Here is a 21265-nt window from a genome sequence, read left to right as displayed (position 1 = left end):
CATGAGTTTGTTGTCCCCTAGCAAAACTATTGGCTAACTGGGGAAGGCGGAGCGTAATCACACACTAAGCTCCTCGTTGGTCTACGTAAGTTTTAATGTAACAACGTTTAGTATTGCTAGATCCCTCACAAAACTCCTTCACAGAAGGAACTTCATGAACTTGATAGAAGATTAAAGTTGGACCACAGGCATTTGAATTGTCAACCAATAAAAGAACCATAACGTTTTTAATAATCTGTTTTTGTACAAATAATTTTTTCTTCTTCTCCAACAACAATTATTTCACCCACATTTAATAAAACAGAGGATGTATACTTTACAAACGCATATGCTACAATTGAAACAAGGAATAAACTCAAAATATATCATGTGAAAGGGTTTGAACACATACGGAAAAGGATGTAAAGTGGAAGATAGGGGTCAGAATGTGTTGGTTTAAACTGTAACAACAAGGGTAAAAACAATTTCTCACACTTCTGTCAGTGCCAAACGTCTTCAAACCTCTTCACGTGTAGAAACATTTACATGTTCGAGACGATATTCAAAGCCATGTGAAATTACAGTACTTGGTACATTATATCAGGATAATGTGCACATTCTTTGTACATGCTTAGTAACTAGCATTTAGGAAACAGTAGCAGGTAAGTATGGCAGATAGAAATAAAAACAAAATCCTCAGATCCAATAACTACACATTTCCTATTTACTAGCTACTAATATAAAATGAAAGCATACATACATGCTCCGATAAGTCAACTTTTTTGTAGAGAACCCTCATCAGTTAAAACAAACTTCAAATAACAGCAGGACAGGATAATAATAAAAGCAATGTCTTGTTTATATCAAATTTGCAAAACCACCACATAAATGAACCACATTATAAGTAAACCAAGCAAAACCCATCCCTCAACAATTCAAAGCAAAAAAGCGAGGCACCACCCTGGTCAAACAAAAGCAAGGTGCAAGGTTAGGTCAGTGACACAGGACTCAGAAAATCCACATACAGAGAGAAATACCGTTTTTGTTGCTATACACCTCAAAGGTTGTTCAGAGAATTAATCACAAACATTTTGCAATGCAAAGTGGTGGAAGATTTCACATTATTTGATATACTATAACATTGCATTGAAAATACCAGTATAAGTTATGAGCAGTCATTTCATATTCTTTAGTGGTTGTCTTACGTATGTATGTCTGTTCTACTGAAATGGCTGTCCTCAAAATTTACTTTAGAAAATATAATCTGGCTTCAGTTAAAAACATTTTTATGGAGAGATATATGTATTTGATCAGAAGAACAGTTGTTCACCAGTGTTCAATGCAGTACTAGACACTAAAGATCAAAATAGGAAGGCCACATTAGGGTCAGAATACAATCCCGCAAAATAGGGCACATATTTTCATTTTTTTTAAAACATATATTAACAAAAAGCTACACAGTTCTTCTATAGAAAAGATTTTTGCACATCTTGGCAAAGACTTCTGTATCTTCCAAGGATATGGTGATTTAAACAATCCTGGAAACCGGGGTTCAATCTTAAACCCGACCCACATTCCCCCTAGTCTGTCTCTCCATTCTTTTAAATATGTCAAAATGACAAAATATCTTTTAAAATGTTAAACATTTCTTACTTTCCAAATGTGGGAACAGTGGGGTAAAAATCTTACCAGATAAATAATAGACATTTCTTTAAAAGGTTATAAAACTGTTTCAGTCTCATATGTACAGTACCTCACTGCAAACCCAAAGGTCAATCAGTGACCCATAAACTAACAGCAAAAACAGTTGAACCTCCAGACCCCAAATTCTTCAATAAACACCCCAGCAACTATGAAGCATGTCTAGATACTCTGACATGCAAACAGCACTGGTGATATGCACAAACTAGCAAATTCTTAAAACGGTGAACCAGAACTACTGTAACATTCTTCAGCAAGTGATTAACTTCACATAACTAGCATTCACAGTCCACAATGACTCTGCATACCCATCTACAGCATTGACAAATACAGCACTTTTGCCAGGTGGTTTTGACCCCACCCCACTGACACCTTTTTTCCTATGCTGATCAACACCACAACCACGTTGATCATTAACTACATTTTAGCTAACATTCATTATCGGACAGAGCCCCATGAAACTGAACCTGAATAGTAACGAGCCAAGGCAGTCCAAGGTCGTGTTCATTAGGGCACATGTAGCTCAACTCTAGGCAACAGAAAGCTAAAGCGTGTCTTAGTACACATGTCCTGTTTTAATGTCTTCTTCCATTTGATGCCCAATGAACATAGCCCAGGACTGATATTGGCTTGTTAAGGAGAGGTTGACAGGTTAAGCTCAAACAATCAGGAAGTAGATCATCCACAGGTCAATGATCACAGAGCACAGAGTTCTCCAGGGTGAAATCGTAGCTGAAAGAGGCCAGGTTGTGGTTGATGTCTCGGCTGGACATCAGCATCTCTGAGAAGTGGGGGAACCCGGGACCCCCTGTCTGCATGGCAAGGACATGGGGGGCCAGGGTGAACGGGACGTCTCCTAATAGCTCTGGGAAAGATGGGGGGTCCTCCGCGACAGGCGCAGGGGGCTTCCACGCAGGCCCTGGCGATTGGTTGATCATGGAAGGCGGAGCTGGAGCCAAAGAAGTGTGGAGCTGATGAGGCACAGCACTGGAGGACTGGGGGAGGAGGAGAGGAACATTTCTGCCTTCAGGTATTGCTTTTAGAAACGGCTACAGAACACAAACTTTGGTCAAACGTGAAAGCAGACCGTTGAGGATCGTTAGGCTGCAACTAAAACACTAGCAACGCAAAACAAGACTGTGTTGTGATGCAGGCGTAATGGGGTTTTGAAAACCTGTAACTTCCAAAAGGAACAAAGTCAATAGTGTGCTTTCTGCTATCCCCTCCATAACTGCAGCAACTGAACTCCACAACGGGTACACGTCCCAGTAAACACCAGCAAGCATCAGAGTGAAATCATTCTTGCTTGCTTGGAGGTTGCGGGACGGATGTGAATATTTTCTCATCCAGTGAGTGTCCCTGGGAACACAATACAGTAAACAGACATCTCTCTACAGGCCAAAAGTGAAACGTGTTATGCTCTGGATATTGTGTGCCCGGTAATTTTGCCCTTCGATAGACATTGTTGATTCGATAGGATTTGGTGTACACAAAGTGCTAGATCTGAGACTTAAGCTGTGCTTTGGGCCATGTAATTAAGAATGAATGAAAGCCCGAATGCAGAGATGCTACAGGAAACGGCTTATTCCTGTGCAATTAAGAGAGCATTCCGTAGGGACGAAACCACAGGAACGTCCTTAAAGGAGCAATCAGCAGTTGCCTCAGTCAGCTTTTACACTCGTAAAGGAACATGTGCCCCTTTGTTCTTGAGAAATATACCTTTATATGCCTTAAGAACGTAACTGTCTGAGCACCGAACGTGTTGGTAAACAGCGTCAATGTAAACACACAATACTGTGCACCTTCCGTGGTTAATGTAATGGAGGTTCAGCCTGAGCACCCATAGCTCTGTCAGGGAATGTGAGAGGTTACAGTTCTCCAGCCGCCACCCCCCCCCCCCCCCCCATCTGTACATGGAAAAGGGCATGGGAGAAAGCTGTTGTTTTGTTTCTACTGCTGATTGCCATCTAAAATAATACCTCTGAGTGTTCATTCTCTCAAACATGGTGGTAACAATGTTAGATAGGGGCCTATGCAATGAGACTGGAGTTTGGTCTGTAAGCTGCAGTTTCACATAACGTTCAATGTGCATTGCATGGCAGGGTCTGGGCAGGTTACAGCACAGCTGGACAGGTTATGGCTGGGCAGGTTATGTCACAGCTGGACAGGTTATGGCAGGGCTGGACAGGTTATTGCAGGTCAGGTTATGGCAGGGCTGGACTGGTTATAGCTGGGCAGGGCAGGTTATGGCAGGACAGGTTATGGCTGGGCAGGGCAAGTTATGGGTGGACAGGTTATGGCTGGGCAGGGCAAGTTATGGGTGGACAGGTTATGGCTGGGCAGGGCAAGTTATGGGTGGACAGGTTATGGCTGGGCAGGGCAAGTTATGGGTGGACAGGTTATGGCTGGGCAGGGCAAGTTATGGCTGGGCAGATCTGAGCAGGGCACACTGTCGATCTGACTGAGTAGGAGCCAACCACACACACACACAATGTACATACTGCCCTTGATTAAACCAAATGTAGTCACTACAGGCACCATGAACACCTGGAGAGTAGACTTAACCAGACAACTGGCAGCAACGCAATACAGACTCTAAAGCCACCAAATGCTCTCAGACCCAGTACAGCAGAAATGTGTGGTGAGAAGTAGTGGCACTTGTTGGCGTGGGTGCATGGATAAGGAACACAGCAGCAGTCGAACATACTGTATGTGGGCAGGATCAACCTGGCCAGAAAGAGACCCCACAATCCACTCAATCAGCCAGTATCACTGCTATGTGTTTAAATTGATAGTTTAGAAGAACAAAAAACATGTTCCTGACAGCACTCAAGATTTTAAGATAGACCATTTACAGTAGCGAGCATGAACTCTCATGCAAAACATACCAAGATGCCACAGACAGCATGCATATATATATATATATATATATATATATATATATATATACCCATGGTGTATCCAAAACTACCCTCGTTTAGTGCACTACTTTGACAAGGGGACCTAGGCTGCATTAAGTTCTGCAAAGCAATAGCTGCCTGGTTATAAAGACAACCACCTTTGATGGCTGAACGATGACGTTACATGAGGGCTTGCCGACGTTTGCGTTCTGATTCCTCTGCCGCTGTTCCTCCGCCACATCTCCTGACAAGAAAAGAGAGACAACACAAAACAGTCGGTAATGATGACACTGTGGCCCTACGTTGGTAAGAAAAACAAATGGCCACGGAATCCACTATTCTACCCATCTATAAATGGCCTAATGGCCCTGTGGTTTTCATGGCAGAACTTAAGATGTGTTATTTCCATTCTTGGGACAACCAGGTCAATTGGGTGATTAGCACGGTTTAACGCGTAGAGCGGTGTTCGGATCACATTAATGGATTACATGGCATTAGCTCGGTTAGGGACAGAGCACGATGTGGATCAGGGCATGGCTGCAGCTCACTGCGGGGTAGACTAGCCTGTGATCCCAAGCCCATTACTCTTGCATCATGTCATCAACTAGTGAGCCATGGAAACTCGACTAATTAACAGCATATAGTCAAAGGGCCACAGAATCACTCCCTCACTTTCATCTCATCCATTTTCTCGATTTTCCAACCGTCTCCACTTCATCCCATCTCCTCTGGGACGGATGTGTCAGTCCAGCATGGAGTCATCCTCCTTGATTTCATCAGCTGCCTTTGATCTGAGCTCGATGTCTCCACACGTCTCTCTCTCCATACAGGGAACAATGAGCTCCACACGAGAAACAGGCGTTAATCTACTCTGGGCCGAGTTACTATCTGATCTATGAACTCTATGATAAGACAAAGTCATTCAGCTTGTCTCATCATGCGTAATTCAAATCCACCCATGTTCCAGCCATGGAATTAATGAATTTAAGTGCTTTGATTTCACCCCTTAGGCCTAAATATGGAAGATATCTTCCCACTTTTCCAAATTTGTGAATAACAACTGGGATGGTAGCCATTGCTCACCTACAGGTCAGACGTTATTCCACAGTAAGCCATGCCAGTCCTCCAGGACAAGGGCATCTGAATAATGCAATGTAAATTAAAACGAGCCTATATTCAGTGTCCTCAGGATCTTTCAGTGTCTGCTCAACAGTCTACCGGAGTTCATCACTTCCATATATACTAAATCATCACAAAGGACACCTGGATAACCAGGCTAAAGCATTACAAAGGACACTGGGGTAACCAGGCTAAAGCATTACAAAGGTCACTGCGATAACCAGGCTAGAGCATTACAAATATACACAACCTTTGACTTAAGATATAGAGCAGAGGATAGGCTGTTATGAAACATTTATAAGGGATTTTGTTCGAATTTTGAACAGACTAAGCATATGATTTAATAGCATAAAAGGACTTCCTCTTCGTTTGTTTGGATAAATACCAGTGGAGACGACTGGCAAGTTCATGTTTTCTTCTTTTTTTTTTTTTTTGAAGGGTTGAGGGGGGGGGGGCTCAGAAGTGAGGCCCTAACATTCTTGCTTGGTTCATGAACTAATCAACTTAACCCAAGTGAAGGGGAATGCAAGGCAGCATAGATTAAGACAAGACCCAGAGGAGACCGCATCAACTTCCTCTGTGCAGTGAGAACCGTGTCAATGTCATGCATCTTGACAGGCTAGCAGGCTTCTGTGGCTCACCAGTCCAGAAAAAAACAACACATCTCTACTAAGGCACTGTAAGGCAGGGCACTATGAATATGATAGGATAACTAGGGTTAAGTTATTTTTGAATGGGTTAAGTCAGTCTTCTTCTCTTTCGTTTTCCTTTTCTAAGAGCCCAGTGGTCAATGACTAACATGTATGCATGCACACAGACATATGCTTGCACTAGCCTACCTGGAGAGACTTTTGGACTACCTGGAAAAGAGAGGCAATTGTTACTTAGTGGACCATCCTGGTTAAATAAATAAATAATGACTTTTGAAAAGAAAAGCCTGGTTGAGGACAAAGATTCAAAGAAAGGTGGTGTGGGGGTGTAGGCCAATTGAACAAGATAGCAAGGCCATTGTCTGTCTGCAGACTGGTTGATGAGCCAATGACAGAGTGAGATGGGCTCCCAGAAGAGGCCCGGGCAGCTGCTCATGACTTCATTTGTCAGCCAGTCCCAAGCCAGGTCTCATCAACCACGGCAACTACAGGCAGACACTGAGACAAGCAGACACTGAGACAAGCAGACACTCAGACAAACAGACACTCAGACAAACAGACACTCAGACAAACAGACACTCAGAGAAACAGACACTCAGAGAAACAGACTTGGATCTTCACAGACACATTTGGTTGGAATAATACAACCAAATTTCTCATCTGATTCTATCAGATAGAATGGAGATTTGTTTTTCTCTTAGAGCCTAGATACAGTACAGAACTGTTAATGAAGACGTTGCAAACTGAATAGCTTAAGAATTGTCTGATATAGGCCACAAACTGTCAGAGAATAAAGAAGTTATTGTAATTGCAAATTAGCTAATCTTCCGAGCTAAAATAACATTTGACTTCATGACCCCTGAGAAATGTGAGCCCTCCATCTAGTGTCAGAGACACACTTGGCATATGTTTTTTCCTTCAGATCTCCTCCCTCCTTTTCCTCACTCTCTCCCCATGAGGATTTATCTTGGCCCGAATTAGAGAATGCGTATGGACAGAGGCGAGAAGAGCCACAAAGGATCAGGCTACAATCCTCCCAGTCCCCTCCCCACTGGGATTTTCCGCTGGCTCTCTCCCACAGCCCAGGCCTGAACCAACCCCACCTGCCTGCCACATGTTCCCCCCGACGGCCCTGGCTCAATCACGACAGGTCGCTGGCACTGGAAGTGAAAGGGTAGAGGAGTGTCACATGATATGCCACCTACCATACAGACCCCGGGGCCAGCTTTGTAAGAACATCTGCTTCCTTTGGTCAGGTGCCACCAATTCCAGTAAAGGGTAATGTGGAAAGAGACTGTGGTGCGGATGGCACATTATGAATGGCAAATGGGAAGGAAACACATGGGCTAGCTAATATTTCATTTTATATCTTCCATTTTATCCCATTTTGCATCCTTTACTTATAACAATTCCACAGCATGCTCTGGTGAGTTTAAGGTGGAGACATTTCCTCTGATGCAGAAAGCCAATTCCTTCTGATCACACAGGTTGCTCATCCCGGGAGTAGTCCTCAGTACATACGGGCAGGAGGAAATGAATTCTCGGGCCAACAACCCTGATGTAGTTCACAAGTGCCTAACCTACCACAAGCACTTGCCAGATCGTGACTAAACAAGGCAACCATGAACATAATCCACCCATCCTACAGCTGAATGTGTGCTCAGTAACAACTCTTATCGACACCAATTAGACACAGACTAAATCTATTAAAAAAAAATTGGGTCATCTGACTGAGGCCTTCCATACACAAACAAAGACACACCAACACAAAACCACATTTCTCTCAGTACTGGACCCTTTGATGAGTGAATGTAATTACGCAGAGCATTGTAATTACACTATAACGTCAGAACTCAGTCAGATTAAGTTATTTTATCTGGAGGGAACAAAATTCTGGGTCTGAGACAGGCTCTATTCTGTCTGCCAAGAGAAACATACAACCCCTGGCCATCTGAGCCCACAGATCTAGCAACAGCCAGACCTGGGTTTAAATACATTTTAAATACTTGGTTGTTTACTTTAGCCTATTTGGCGTGCCATAAGGGAGATGTTTGTAATTTGGCAATATTTTTTTTTTTGGTTCCACTGCAGTAGGAAAGACTAATGGACCACAGTGAATGCATTTGGAATTATTTAGAGTAGTAGTTCAACTCAGGTCCACCAGTAGCGCTCTGTGTCAAAGCCATTCAATGAAAAGCCAATTATATTGCATTTTACTTGGAGAAGATTGAGGCAGGGGAGAGGAGGATTCCTGAGAGGCCAAGCCCCCATATTTAGGGACATTTGATTAACCAAGAGCTGTATTTTTACATATTATAAAACAATCAGAGCATTAGACCTACATTGTGTGTCCATCTGGCCATTCGGCCCAGTGTGTTGATGCTGGGTTAATATGTACATCAACGGTAAATGTATTGTATATGCACACCACACATTGCAATTCTATTGCAACAAAGTTTAATTTTGGTGTATTATGTCCTGATGTTGTTGTCAAACACTAGCAGCGCCATTCCAACATCTAAAATTCTGAGTATGTGTAAATGAACTTAGCAATTAAAGGTTATTCGGATGCTGGGTCAACGTAGTGGTATCGGAATTAATGAATCCTACTTTTGAGCACTGATAAGTTGAGTGCACAGTAACTACACATTCCTGACTGAGTCAGCAGAATGACAGTTAATGTTGTACTTCTCACCTATTATCACGAACCCATCTGTTTCCGCCTCTGACGACGACTTCTTTGAAGAGTCTTTATTACGTCCAAACAAATTGAACATACTGTCTCCTTACTCTGCCTGCAAATGCAAAATTAAAATAAAACAATGTTAGTAAGACCACATCGTGACTCATCTCCTAAATGTTTCTGTCTGCTTTTTTCAGATGTTGTCTTTTTTCAATGTTAAACTTGAGATCAAAGATCAAAGAGATACTTCCTCAATTAAGTATTTGAACAACGTGCTTGTGAGTGTCAGCATCACATATTGCACTCGCTGTGGAGTTCCACTTCTTGAGGAAGATTTAGAAGATTAGAAGATGAATCTTTGGTGGTAGAGTATGAAACCGAAAGTATATCGGCAAATGCCTTCGATCTATATTTACATTATGTGATAGAATGTTTATATTAATATTTGTTTACTTTAACCAACGTTTACACTGGTGGCAATTACGAACAAATTTACAGCATAAATACACAATCAACTTCTGTTTTTAGAAATAAAAACACTGTAAAGCTTGTTCCAGGGCTTGTCCACATTTCGGGTAGAAATAATGTTGCCTGCAACTTCGAGATATTGTGTTCGATGGTAAGGTATGCACTCACTGTACAACTTTTAAAATACAATTGCTGGAGAAACATATGGCTTCAGATGAACTCTTTCGAAATGTATCTCCAGCTAGCTAATCCAGAAAGGTGCTAATTTATATCACAAAATAATTTACGTGACTTTCGGATTGACATTACAGTACTTTAGCAATAGACAGTACAGTACGTAGAAACAGTACTGTACTAGCGAACTAACTTCCGAAATATCAAATGTCACGTAACGACGTTATCGGACGGTATTATGCACACGTACTTAGATAGCTTTGAGGTCTTCGTCGGAAACAAATAGCTTACTCCACAAATATTTTGTTTCGCATAAAAATATACTAAAATAAAGACAATGTTTTGTTCGATTATTAATGCAATTTCATCTGGTCATCCCGTGTGTTGTTGTTCAAGCTGTTTCCGGTTGTTCCTAGTGTATAATTGGTCCATGTAGAAACAAGAGAGAGAACCATCTTCAGTTGTTATCAGTCTTAAAGGAATACAGTAAAATATATCACCCCAATTATTATTTTTGATTGTTATGTTGTATTTTATTGTTTTAAATAAAATTATACGTTTATATACCATGTATAATACAAGGAACGATAGCACACGTAACTTGTATGCGGGGGAAAATAAGGTTGCAATAATCAGACCGGAAATATCGTCATTTCCAGAGATTTCCCGCGTCTCCGCTTGGTTTTGGTAGTTCATGCATCTTGTGCTACGTATAGTCTTTAAAGAATGTCTGTTTTCGAGTCACCAAAAGCGAGAATAAACTCTTCTATGCTGTCTCAGTATATCAGCAGACCAGTATGTTTCGTAGGACGTGTTGAGAAGGTAATGTATGTGTCTTAATGGGCCTAGCTAGCGTAGCACTCACACTGTCGCTACATGAAATTGCTGGTGGTATTTATTGGTAACTCTATATTTAGAAAAATAAACAACTCTGCATTGATTGTTCACCGTTCGCTAAAATTTACTGCACATCCAGTATTTCCGAAAAGTGCTGTCAATTATGGTTTACCAGGGTAACCAGTGGTGTAGATTTTGGGGGACGGGAGGGTCATGACCACCCAATATTACAGACAGGTCAATGTCACCCCCGCCCCCCAGAATAGTGTGAAAATTCGGGGATCCATCAATATCTCTTCACTTGTAGGGTTTTTATTTTATTATTGAATTCATTCTATCATTGAATAAATCCTTTTTGATTACAAACATGGACACTCAATCACCTGTTTCATTTCATTAGAGAAGATTTCAGATGAACATGATTGAGGGGCACAAGTTGGATTAGCTTCTTTAGTTTGTTTTCTTTTCTTAGCCACTGCATCAATTTCAGTCTGGGCGACTGCTTGTCGTTGCTGTTCTGTATGAGCATGTTGTGACAACAGCAGCTGTAAATATGAAATTAATGTGACTGAGCTGATCAGCCAAATGTATCAATAGCCAAAACTATGATTGCAGTCTTGCGTGCTGATTGGGTAGTGCGAAACTGCCAGAAACAGTGATGGCATTTAATTGTTTCTCGTCTTCATTAACAGGTCCACCCAACAGGAAAGTTATTCACACTCTCAGATGGAGAGGGGAAGTTTGCCTCAGTGGAACTCAACGAGCCTGTGAGTGGTAACGGAGATACCGCATATAATAATGATCTTCATGTCTCCACCTGAAGGTGGAAAGACTGGGTGACTGCTTAAAGGAGACCATTTTTGTTTATTTGTTTTTGTTGTGGATTGTGACACAATTGCACCATGTAAACACTTCTCTCTGGTAATAATGAGGGTTGCACAATATTGGAAGTAACTGACATTGCTTTATTTTGTTTTTCTGCAATATATATTGTGATATGAAAAAATAGAGGATGTCTTCAGAAAGAGCTTTGGCTATCAACCTGACAGTCTGTATACTGTATACTTCTTTCTTCCCCAGCCCCATCCTCTACAATAGAAATGTATGAAACTTGTGATAATATGTAACAGTAAAAGTATATCAATAGCAACAGTAGAAAAATAGAATGAACAATTTGGCATAACTTACCAGATGCAAGATGCAGTCTGTGGCCAAAGCACTGCAATCTGGTCCACTTGTTTAGGGCAGCAGTCTTCACCATGTTCGTGGCATTCTCTGTTGTAATACAGACTAGACGACAGCTAAAGCTCTCATCCCTGTTGCGATGTTCTCACTTGATCCTCTGGGAAAATGCAGGTTGCAAACAGTGACTTTTTAGGTGGAAGTCCTCATTAATAAAGAGTAAGGTCAGACCACAAGTCTGTTGTTGCTGTATAATATTCCACTTGTGACAGCTCTGTTTCAAATTGTGTTTTGCATTTCTCGTACAGCTCTGGGATGGCAACTTGAGAAAAATAGTTGCGCGATGGCTTTACATACCACTTGTCAAGCAAACTGATCATGTTTTTAAAACCCTCTTTGGTAACCGTGTTAATTGGTACCATGTCTTTGGCGATGTGAAATGTTATAGAATCTGTGATTTTTCTCTGCCGTTTGGAACCTTGTATGGTGTTTTTGCTTTGGACGGCTCGTCATACAAAGATTTATGATGCCGCCTTAAATGATCAAAAAATTGATCGTGTCGCCTCGTGTTGTGGCAACAATTTCAAGGCACTCTCGACAAAGTACCTGTTTTTGGTCCACATCATCCTGTCTGTAGCTGAAATATTTCCATATAATGGATGCATTTCTTTTTGCAACCAAATTCTCAATTTCGGCCTTTTTTGCCTGTTCCTCACTCATAATTTCATCACGCGCAAGCAGAGCCTGCATGTCAACCACGTGCAGCAACGAACTCCATGTTTAAAATAATAATAATTATTACTATTAACTGCGTATCCAATAATCCATAAATCGGAGTAAATTACGTTATATCAGACAGATCTAATGCTGGTTTTCCATTTGGAAAAAATATATATTGTAGACTGATATATGTTTACCTTACTAAATCGCACGTTCTGCGATGTGACTATTGCGGATACGTACATCGCAATGTCGATGCTGAAACGGTATATCGTGCAACACTAGTAATACTACACACTAGCAGTCAATTAGTTAGCTACTGTGAACCGATTGAACTGCTGTCAACTTGAGAAATTAGCACTATACCTAGGAAATGGGCAGTAACTTGTGTGATTGCTGATGAAACCAAGATGAAGGGAATATGAATGATTCTCAGATTTTTACAGTTACATATTTATAGCTCAACCAATTGCAGGGGAATCATCTTTCAAGTATTGTTCCTAAAACAAAGGAACATTTTTCTGGAATGGGGAACCACATAAATAGGCCTGCTTTTTATTTGGTTAAAAAAAGTGTGAATATGCAGAACTGGACACTGGATCATTGCAACACGGGCCATGCTTTATCATGCTGAAACACGAGGTGATGGAAGTGGATAAATGGCACGACAATGGGCCTCAGGTGCTCGTCACGGTGCCTCTGCTCATTCAAATTACAATCGATGAAATGCAATTGTTTGTTGTCCAAAGCTTATGCCTGCCCATGCCGTTATCCCCTCCCAACTATGGAGCACTCTGTTCACAACACGACGCTCCACATACACGCATAAGTCAGCAAACCCTGGTGAGGACCACAGACATGCAGATGAGCTACCGTTACACGGTTTCTGACAGTTTGTACAGGTTGCCTACGGTTGTGATACATAGATCAGAGTATGCTATCCAGTCAGTTACCCTGCTAACCGTCTCAGAGTGAGGGTCTGATCTGATGGTGATAACCTGTGGGGCCTGGGTCAGAAAGGGGTACATAATCAAGGTTGCTAACCTTTACATGTAGTTCACCCCGAACCAATACAAATGATTACAGAGATCGTACAGCCATTCAGGTCAAAGTTCACAGCATCAATGCTTCTATGAGAGACAATTTTCAACAGTATTGGCAGAATATATTGGGTTGGTTTATGGCATATTTGATTAATATCCATGTTGGTATTTTTTTTCAAAATGCTACACATTTTTGCTTTTTGGTACTTGCAAGTGAATCTTTTAGAGGTCTTAAAAGAGGCCTCAATACAAACGGCAAACCTGTTAGTTATTCTTTTCCAGAGGACGTGTGTGTGTGTGTGTGTGTCTGTGTGTGGCCATCAAATCATGATGGGTGTTTTTTTTTTGTGTGGGGGAGTTATCAGTCCTTTCTTAGTGGTATTGAAAATGCTGTGTTATTTATTTACTGTGTTGTTTCTCTTTCCAAGCTTGATGAAGAGCTCAGCGGGGTTCTGGAGGTTGTTGGGACTGTATCAAACAAAGGGACAATAATGGCTTCTGCATACAACATCCTCAGAGAAGATAAAGGCATTCCTTTTGGTGAGTGCATACTGGACATCAACTTTGGATAATGGAAAGTGGTTCTCATTATGCACAGCTGAGCATTATACACAGCAAAATTACTGATAGCCCATTCTCGGATGCCAAGCCAACTACCACCTTAAGTGTCTTGATGGCAGGGTTTTCCCTAAGCACTTTGTGACAACTTTGATAGATTTTCTTCCCGGGGGGGGGGGGGGGGGGGGGGGGTTTGTTAAGAATCTTGATGCTAGTCTCTTGCCGTGCAGTTTTGTAAACGTTTTAAAGGTCAAAGTGGCTGTCGTATAAATGAGAATAAATGAATTAGAAATGTACAGACCGTATTCACCTTCAAAGGGTCTGGGTTAGGGTCGTGTCTCCAGATTGGAAAGCAACTGTGCCCATCTGTTTTAATTAGCTAGCTTGCCTTGAACATGTTTGTGTTGAGTTTAACTGCAGAGGAAGTGTGCAGGATTGTAGGTCATTGGCTGGAGTCATACACAGCGAGTGGGTCTGTGCTAATTGGTTACATTATGTATAGATTTTTTATTTCAAAGAGAACCGCTGTATGTTTAAAGAAACGTATCACTGGTGATGATTTGATGTTTCTAAATGTTAAAACCGTGTTTGGGATCTATGAAGCCAGCCATGTGAGATCCTAATGACTCTAGGATGTAGGCGGGATGACACCTTGAGGTATCTCACATCTTGCAACCGAATCAACAAACTTCATATATGCCCATGCTGCCACTGATTTCTCTTTCTAATGTGGGCTTAGTTTAAGGGAAAGCATATTGTGAAGATCCAGTGATGGTGGTCTGTACCTCAGTTGGATGTAGGCAGGTTGGAATCCCCGGACACAAACTCTACTCTGAATTATTTTTAAATAAAACTGTCTGCTTAGCTAAAATAATAAATAAAATATGGTGCAGTCTAGAAATTGTCATATAACGCATATGAAATTGTCATATGCCAGTTGATAATACCACACCGCCATTCTGTCATATATTCCCCCCAGTTGTATCTGTGGCTGAAGGTGTTCAAGCACCAAGCAGTCCACCACAGTCTAGAGTGGCAATTTTTTTACTACTGAATATGTTGGTAGGTGTTGTTATGAGACAGGGCCATAGGTACAGTTTTGATATGACATAATTGGGTGGGGAGTAAAAGGGGTTGTATTTAAATATAAAGAAAAGGGCCATTTACATTTCCTGGTTGTGAGCAATTCACAATCAGAATTCAGAGCTAATTTTTCAATAATCAGAAGCAGTCATTGTTTCGCAGAATCAAAAAGACAAGCTACCTAGCGAGCTCTTGAATCTCTAAGAATTAGTCCCACCCCCATTTTGTAAAGCTTCCCTTTGATGGTGGGAATAGGGCGCCCAGACGCCATATTCTGTACCAAGCCAGAGAATATTAGTCAACCTGTCTGTCCTGCAATGTGGGGCCAATTGGGACATTGTTGAGGCCCGCGTCTCCTTTCATAAAGGACAACCACATTACCTTCCACTAGTAAGATTGAGCAATTTCTGAAACACAAAACCTGCGATAATTGCTAGAAAACATAAATCCGACTTTTATATTGGACAGCATGCTCCATCAATCAGTAAACATTTCCTCCTCAAACTTTCTGAAATGCTGCTGTGGTATTTAATTATGTCTGAAATGTGTGTATGTATAACTGGTCATTTCATGTATTTTTTTTCTTTTCTTTCTAGACCTCGAGCTGTACAATGAAGCTTTGAAAGTCGTCCACGATTTCCCCCAGCATTACCCGTTTGAAATAGCCACCAGTGGATGAGCACTTAACCATTTATGTCATACTATTGAGTGTGAAAGATGTGTACAGATTCTTATATTGTTCTTTTTATAAAATAAAATAATGAAAAATTGAAAAGTGAAATACTTTCATTACACTATTACTGCACATTATATACCTATATTATATGCAACAATTCTCTCTAATGCCCCTTAGAATTTTGACGTTGCTTTCTGCTCCTGCTGCTTTACACATGTTTGTGTTATAGCTCCCTCTGTTGGTAAAAAGTGTTCACCACAAGCACATACAATGTTCTGGCAGGGGCACCCAGATTTTTGGCAAACATTTCTCAGGAGAGTTCATGCTGACATTCACTTTGACAAAGGCCCCAGGACAAGTGAAAGCCAAATGGCCCCATGACATAATTTACATCAAGTATGGGATTCTTTTCTGCTCATTTAGATGCCAAGTTGTCTGTTAGGGGGTACGGGCTAAAATGTGGCATTTCCTAAACCGCACTGTCACATTGAAACTGTTGCTTTGGTCGGATGAAATGAAAACACTTCTTTGGCCACACACCAGTTGTTTTTTGGAAATGGCATTTAACATATTTTGAAATCCCTTTTCAAACGGGAGTCAGTAATGCCTTCCGTAGCTGCCCTATTCCCTTCCTCAAGTCTTCATCAGCAACAAGTTAAACATGTTTTTAGAGTTACTGAAGAGCAGGCAATAACCAAGCACTGATATGTTTATAGCTGACAATTTCTGCTTAGACAGACAGCCTTTTGCCAACATCAAAACATCTGAGAGGCGTGAGAATGTTGCACGCACTTCATCATGGGAGCCCACACTTCTTTCCCACTGAAGTATTTCTCTTTCAAATGATTTAAGTTTGTCAGGTCTCGATACAGTATGGTCAACTTGCCCCCAAGTCTGAATCAGCCCAATGTGCATGACATGATTAAATGGTGGGAAAACCTCATAATACCCTTTGGCAAATCACCTGGAATGAATGTTCTCTTGAATTCTCAATGGGGTCGTAGTGCAGAAGACACGTTTTCAAATAATGGGAAAATCATTACGGTAAACGCTTTATGGCAAATCACTGACTGTGTATGAGATGGCAACAACGGCGCTGTGATGATTGTTTGATAGTGGCAATATATATGATATGCTGTGTGTGTTATCTGCTTGATGGGCGGGACAGAGGAGGTATAGCCTAGAGGGGGGCAGCTGCCATTTTGTGACATGTTCAGACATAGCAGTGACTGTTAGGGTGTTCACTTTGGTACCTCTAGCTGCTACTGAGGTTTTTCTGTCAGAGGGTTAACTGGCCTATCCCTCACTAGAACACCTTTTCCAATCACATTAGATTTTTTTCTGTTTCTGAATGACTGGGTATTTTCTGCTCATCTTTCGTACTGGTGTGCAAGGTATGCAAGGGGAGCCTGTTCATTCCCCATTATGGTCTAACGCTAAACAGACAAAAGGATTTTAAATGGTTAGAAAGGTCCCTGCTATTTCTTCCATTACCTTTTATGTTGCTGTTTCCCAGCACCTGTAAAGACACTCTATGAAAAACTCTCTAAAACAGCCTACTTGACAGTTTGGGTAACTGTGTCCGTCTCAGCATCATTGCTATCTGAGCGGTTTCACACAACTGCAGGAAGCCGCGACACCCGGCAGTGCTGAAGTAGAAACGGCCACAGGGAGGGTTGATGTCACACCTGTTAGATGTTCGACATGATTCAGTGATGGTGGGTTCAGGAAAAACTGCACACCCTCGGGCTGCTTGTGTAGCCACCTCGTCCGTTAAAGTCTCTCCTGGGTTTTGAATGCTGCCGCAGAGATATGAAGCACTTTGAAGTTGCATTTCGTACATTTGAGCACATCTTTTTATTAAACCGAACACCCAGAGTTACAGGCCGGCCAAATGTAGTTTTACAGTTTTAAGCCCAGGCCTCGGTGCTGCTTGTACCAAGCTGCAAGGCAAATGCTGTTAAAAGGAAAAAGGTCACACACCAGATTCTTTGCAGCTTCATATCTCCAAAATGAGGGCCCTGGGCAGAAGATTGCTCTGGAATTCATCTAGTGCAGTGCCATAGATGCCACTGCTAATCCAGTGCAAGAGCTTAATAATTATAACATTAAAAATGTTGCAGATATCGGATGGAGCCGCAAGAATATTGCAGAAAGCACATAAAGCATTACTGAATGTGGCAGATAGAACCTTTGGAATGTTGAATATCAAATAGAGCTGGAGAGATATAAAATAAGACATTTAGAAAGTTGCAGATAGAACATGGACCCTTTTTAACAGGGCAGATAGTTCATGAAACGATAATATATTTTTTCTCAGAATATTGGCAAATACCTTACATTTAGAAAGTATTTGGTGTATTACGAGTGTCAAATGACCAAAATCATCATCAGGCATCAGGCAAACGTTTTATCTGGACAATATAGCGACATAATTACATTGTAGACACCTAATGCCACTGCCTGAATGTTTTTCCATTTTAGTGCTTTTGTCCTAGCCAAGCAGTGGGGGAACAGGGAATGTAAGTTGTGGGGGTGAGGGTGCCTGGGAGGTAGAAGGGACCAGGGTGCTTATTTCCCAACTGTTGGAAAGACAAGATGACCTGAGTTCGGATTCCTTATCTCTTTTTTACACATCCTTTGTTTGTCTTTCAGTATTGCTGCACCAGGAACGACGGCGGGATGCTGCTCTCCAAACTCCCCACGCAGCGGAGACGGGGCCGTTGTTGGTGCTGTCACCCTGTCTTTGTTGCTTTAATTGGCTTTGTTGGTTTAACGTTGCCTGGCCCTGTCTGCCCTGCAGAGGCCGGTCACCGGCCCTTGATTCACCCACACAGTGGCAGAGCGTGGGTGTTGTAACAACCGCCGTTTGTATAAAAAAATAACACGATGGACAGTTTTCCAGTCGATGTCACACTGACGTCGGCCAAGGGATGTGCGCTCACCTTGGATGTAGAATGTTGGGACCAATGCAACCAGTCTGTAAATAATAACTGGAAATTAAGATGTTTCTAATTTCTATTTCTATTTATTTAGCAATCAGTGTGACTAGTAGGCACTTTCTATTGAAAGTTCTATTGATTACAAAAATCTATAAAAAATAGAGCCCCATTGTCAGGCCCGGCCCCAAGACGGGGCAGATGGAGACACTTCCCCCCTATTTAGAATATGTGCCCCCTGAGGTTTTGTTTCCCCATAAGCACTACAAACGGTATATAAATTAGATTATGCCCCCTGATTTATAAGAAATGCCCCCTCAGTAATTTCATCCTGGAGCTGGGCATAACTCATAGCTAATCAGGAACGGGCCCATCTCCAATGGAAACGGCCTTGTTAGTAACCATCTTTGGTGTTGAGATGATGACATGACACCTTGCTTGTTATCTAACTGAAACAGATGATGACGTTTTGATCGTTTTTTGGGGGGGAAGATCAACGTTTGCATTCGTCGGCTAGTTTCTTGAGGAAGTGGGTCTACTGCATAGCTCATGGTGAATCCCGGCGTCACACCCATTACAGGTGATAGGGTAGTCACTGTAAAATAAAGTACATAATAAATTAGTATTGACATGAAGGCATTTTCAAGTGATGCAATCAATAAACATACCAAAGTGATGTTTTTCCTTGTCAGATTGCACTTGCCATGTGGTATTGCCATAATGACAATGAATGAGGGACTGTGTTACTTACTTTTTGGCACAGTCTAGGATAGACATGCAGTAGAGAGTTACTTCAATTAATACATTCAGCGCCCCGAAGTGGTCCATTAACACCGTGCTGCAACAGTCGTGTGACGCCGTCCCTAGTTTCTCATTGGTGCAACACGCCCAAAGCTGCTGTGAGACAGAGTAGTAGGTCAGAGTAGTAGGGAACTGAAATGCTGGATTTTAACAAAAACATTTAAGCAGTCTAACGTAAACAACTCTTCCGCACTTTTATCAGAATTAATAAAATAATCCCTAATATAAAAAAAATACATTATACTGTATAAATATACATTCATATATTTATTATTTATATATATATATATATATATATATATATATTTCTCTCTCTCTCTCTCTCTCTCTCTCTCTCTATATATATATATATATAAAACAAACCTGATTGATTCTGAACATAGAAAATTATAAATGTTTTGGCCTTTATTGTTTTTTATTTTATTTATTTGGGGTGGTTTTACTAGTCAAATCAGTAACTTGCAGTTATCATGTTAGCTTGTTGGTGTTTCTGCTTGTTGTTGTTTCTGCAAACAAAGACGTTTTGGTAAACACAGAGCAGACAGGTTGTAGTTTTTTGTCATGAATCTTGTTCTGGAGACAGATGTAGCCCGAAGGCGAAATTATGTGATTGGCTTCGTCAGTGTTCAGGTGGAGTTCACATTTCAAACGATCTGCAAAGTTTTAATTGGACACTTGACCATGGTTAGCACTCGTCCCTACCCTTACCATAAACCTTACCTAACCTATTTATCTCTTTACTTTCTGAAAGGTTAACTTCAGGCGTTTGACTTCGGAACTGGGACATAACACTGCCTTTATCGTTTGACTCTTCCAATTACCTAGTTTCTACCTTAGGGGCTGATCTGCCTCCAGAAAAAGATTCATGGCAAAAACGGCTAACCTGCGGCATGTATGATCCCTGTCATAGACTGTAGATGTGTAGTAGATCACTGCCCCCCTCCAGCTAGTGAGCACCTTCCTTGGCAACCTTCAACAAGGTACGTTTATGGCTTATTCCACTGAATGACATTTTAAGTACAGTGAAATTCTAATATATTAAGCTCCAATGCTGTCCAAGAAACTCAACCAACACGTTGTCTTATTCTTAAGGTTGGTAGTTGAGGGGTTTTAGTATAGCCAATATCCTGTTCATCCTGTTAAAATGTTTAGCTAGAGCAACCCCTGTTCTCAGAGCCTTTTTGATTCATGCCACAAGGATGAAACCCTCGGCCCTGTCTCCTTTTGTGAGTTTGAGGAAGCAGGCTGGTACAGTGATGATGTCTCTTTCATGTTCAAATAATCCAGGCAAGGTCTGGCGTTTGCTGGTCCATGTAGTTGTGTTGATATTGCTTTGTGTGTCTCCAAGTTATTACCTATTGGAAATCGATCAATGACGTTTCAATCCAAATGCTCCTCCAGCAGATAATTCACTCCAACCCTAGCAAGCAAAATGATCTGACTAGCAGTATGCACTTCACCCCTGGCCTGCAATACTCATGTTCTGTACCTGTCTAACAACTTAACATCATAAGTCACATTTATTGCTACAATGACCCTGTCGAGTTTAAGCTGCATGTCAGTGAAGATTGGTATTTGAATCAATGGAATCCTCCAGAAACTCCATCACTCTCTAAGCAGATAACTCAGGTGGGTTAGTTTGACCATGGAATGAATAAGTGCTCAGGTGGAAATCTTCAAAAGATCTCATCAAAAAAGTAGTAAAACCCTTCCGGTATTAGGGGAAAGTTGGGTGGGGGGTTATTTCAACAC

At 41.4% G+C, this 21265-nt stretch overlaps 2 protein-coding genes across 9 annotated transcripts; one reads left to right on the top strand and one right to left on the bottom strand.

The window, feature by feature from the left end:
• Positions 1–76: 76 nt before the first annotated feature.
• Positions 77–10207, bottom strand: umad1 (UBAP1-MVB12-associated (UMA) domain containing 1). 8 transcript variants are annotated; one of them, XM_034294593.1, is made up of 6 exons: positions 9669–9885; positions 9045–9144; positions 7555–7643; positions 6539–6559; positions 4739–4824; positions 77–2675 (listed from the first exon to the last, which is right to left on the bottom strand). In XM_034294593.1, the coding sequence occupies exons 3-6, from the start codon at positions 7586–7588 to the stop codon at positions 2370–2372; spliced, it is 447 nt and encodes a 148-aa protein (XP_034150484.1). In that variant the 5' UTR covers positions 7589–7643; positions 9045–9144; positions 9669–9885; the 3' UTR covers positions 77–2369. The 8 variants fall into 8 exon arrangements, with proteins under 8 accessions (XP_034150484.1, XP_034150485.1, XP_019905839.1 ...); XM_034294594.1 differs by having other exon boundaries at positions 4739–4821; XM_020050280.3 differs by lacking the exons at positions 7555–7643; positions 9669–9885 and adding an exon at positions 9925–10207 and having other exon boundaries at positions 4739–4821.
• Positions 10208–10308: 101 nt separating this feature from the next.
• On the top strand, positions 10309–15859 carry rpa3 (replication protein A3). Its single transcript, NM_001304020.1, is given in 4 exon segments — positions 10309–10496; positions 11204–11278; positions 13885–13996; positions 15694–15859. Coding segments are annotated over 4 exon segments (366 nt in total). The 5' UTR covers positions 10309–10400; the 3' UTR covers positions 15777–15859.
• The last annotated feature ends 5406 nt before the right edge of the window (positions 15860–21265 follow it).

This window comes from Esox lucius, chromosome 10, assembly GCF_011004845.1.
Source record: "Esox lucius isolate fEsoLuc1 chromosome 10, fEsoLuc1.pri, whole genome shotgun sequence".
NCBI classification, from domain to species: Eukaryota; Metazoa; Chordata; class Actinopteri; order Esociformes; family Esocidae; genus Esox; species Esox lucius.
Note: the sequence above shows the minus strand (reverse complement) of the source record. Positions and strands in the feature narration are given on the sequence as shown.

Excerpts from the sequence above, each read along its gene's own strand:
- umad1 (XM_013135598.4), bottom strand. The coding sequence starts at position 9,126 with ATGTTCAATTTGTTTGGACGTAATAAAGACTCTTCAAAGAAGTCGTCG. Across the intron at positions 6,560-9,044 it reads AGATGGGTTCGTGATAATAG|GTAGTCCAAAAGTCTCTCCA; the intron begins GTGAGAAGTACA and ends TCTCTTTTCCAG. Across the intron at positions 4,825-6,538 it reads TAGTCCAAAAGTCTCTCCAG|GAGATGTGGCGGAGGAACAG; the intron begins GTAGGCTAGTGC and ends TTTTCTTGTCAG.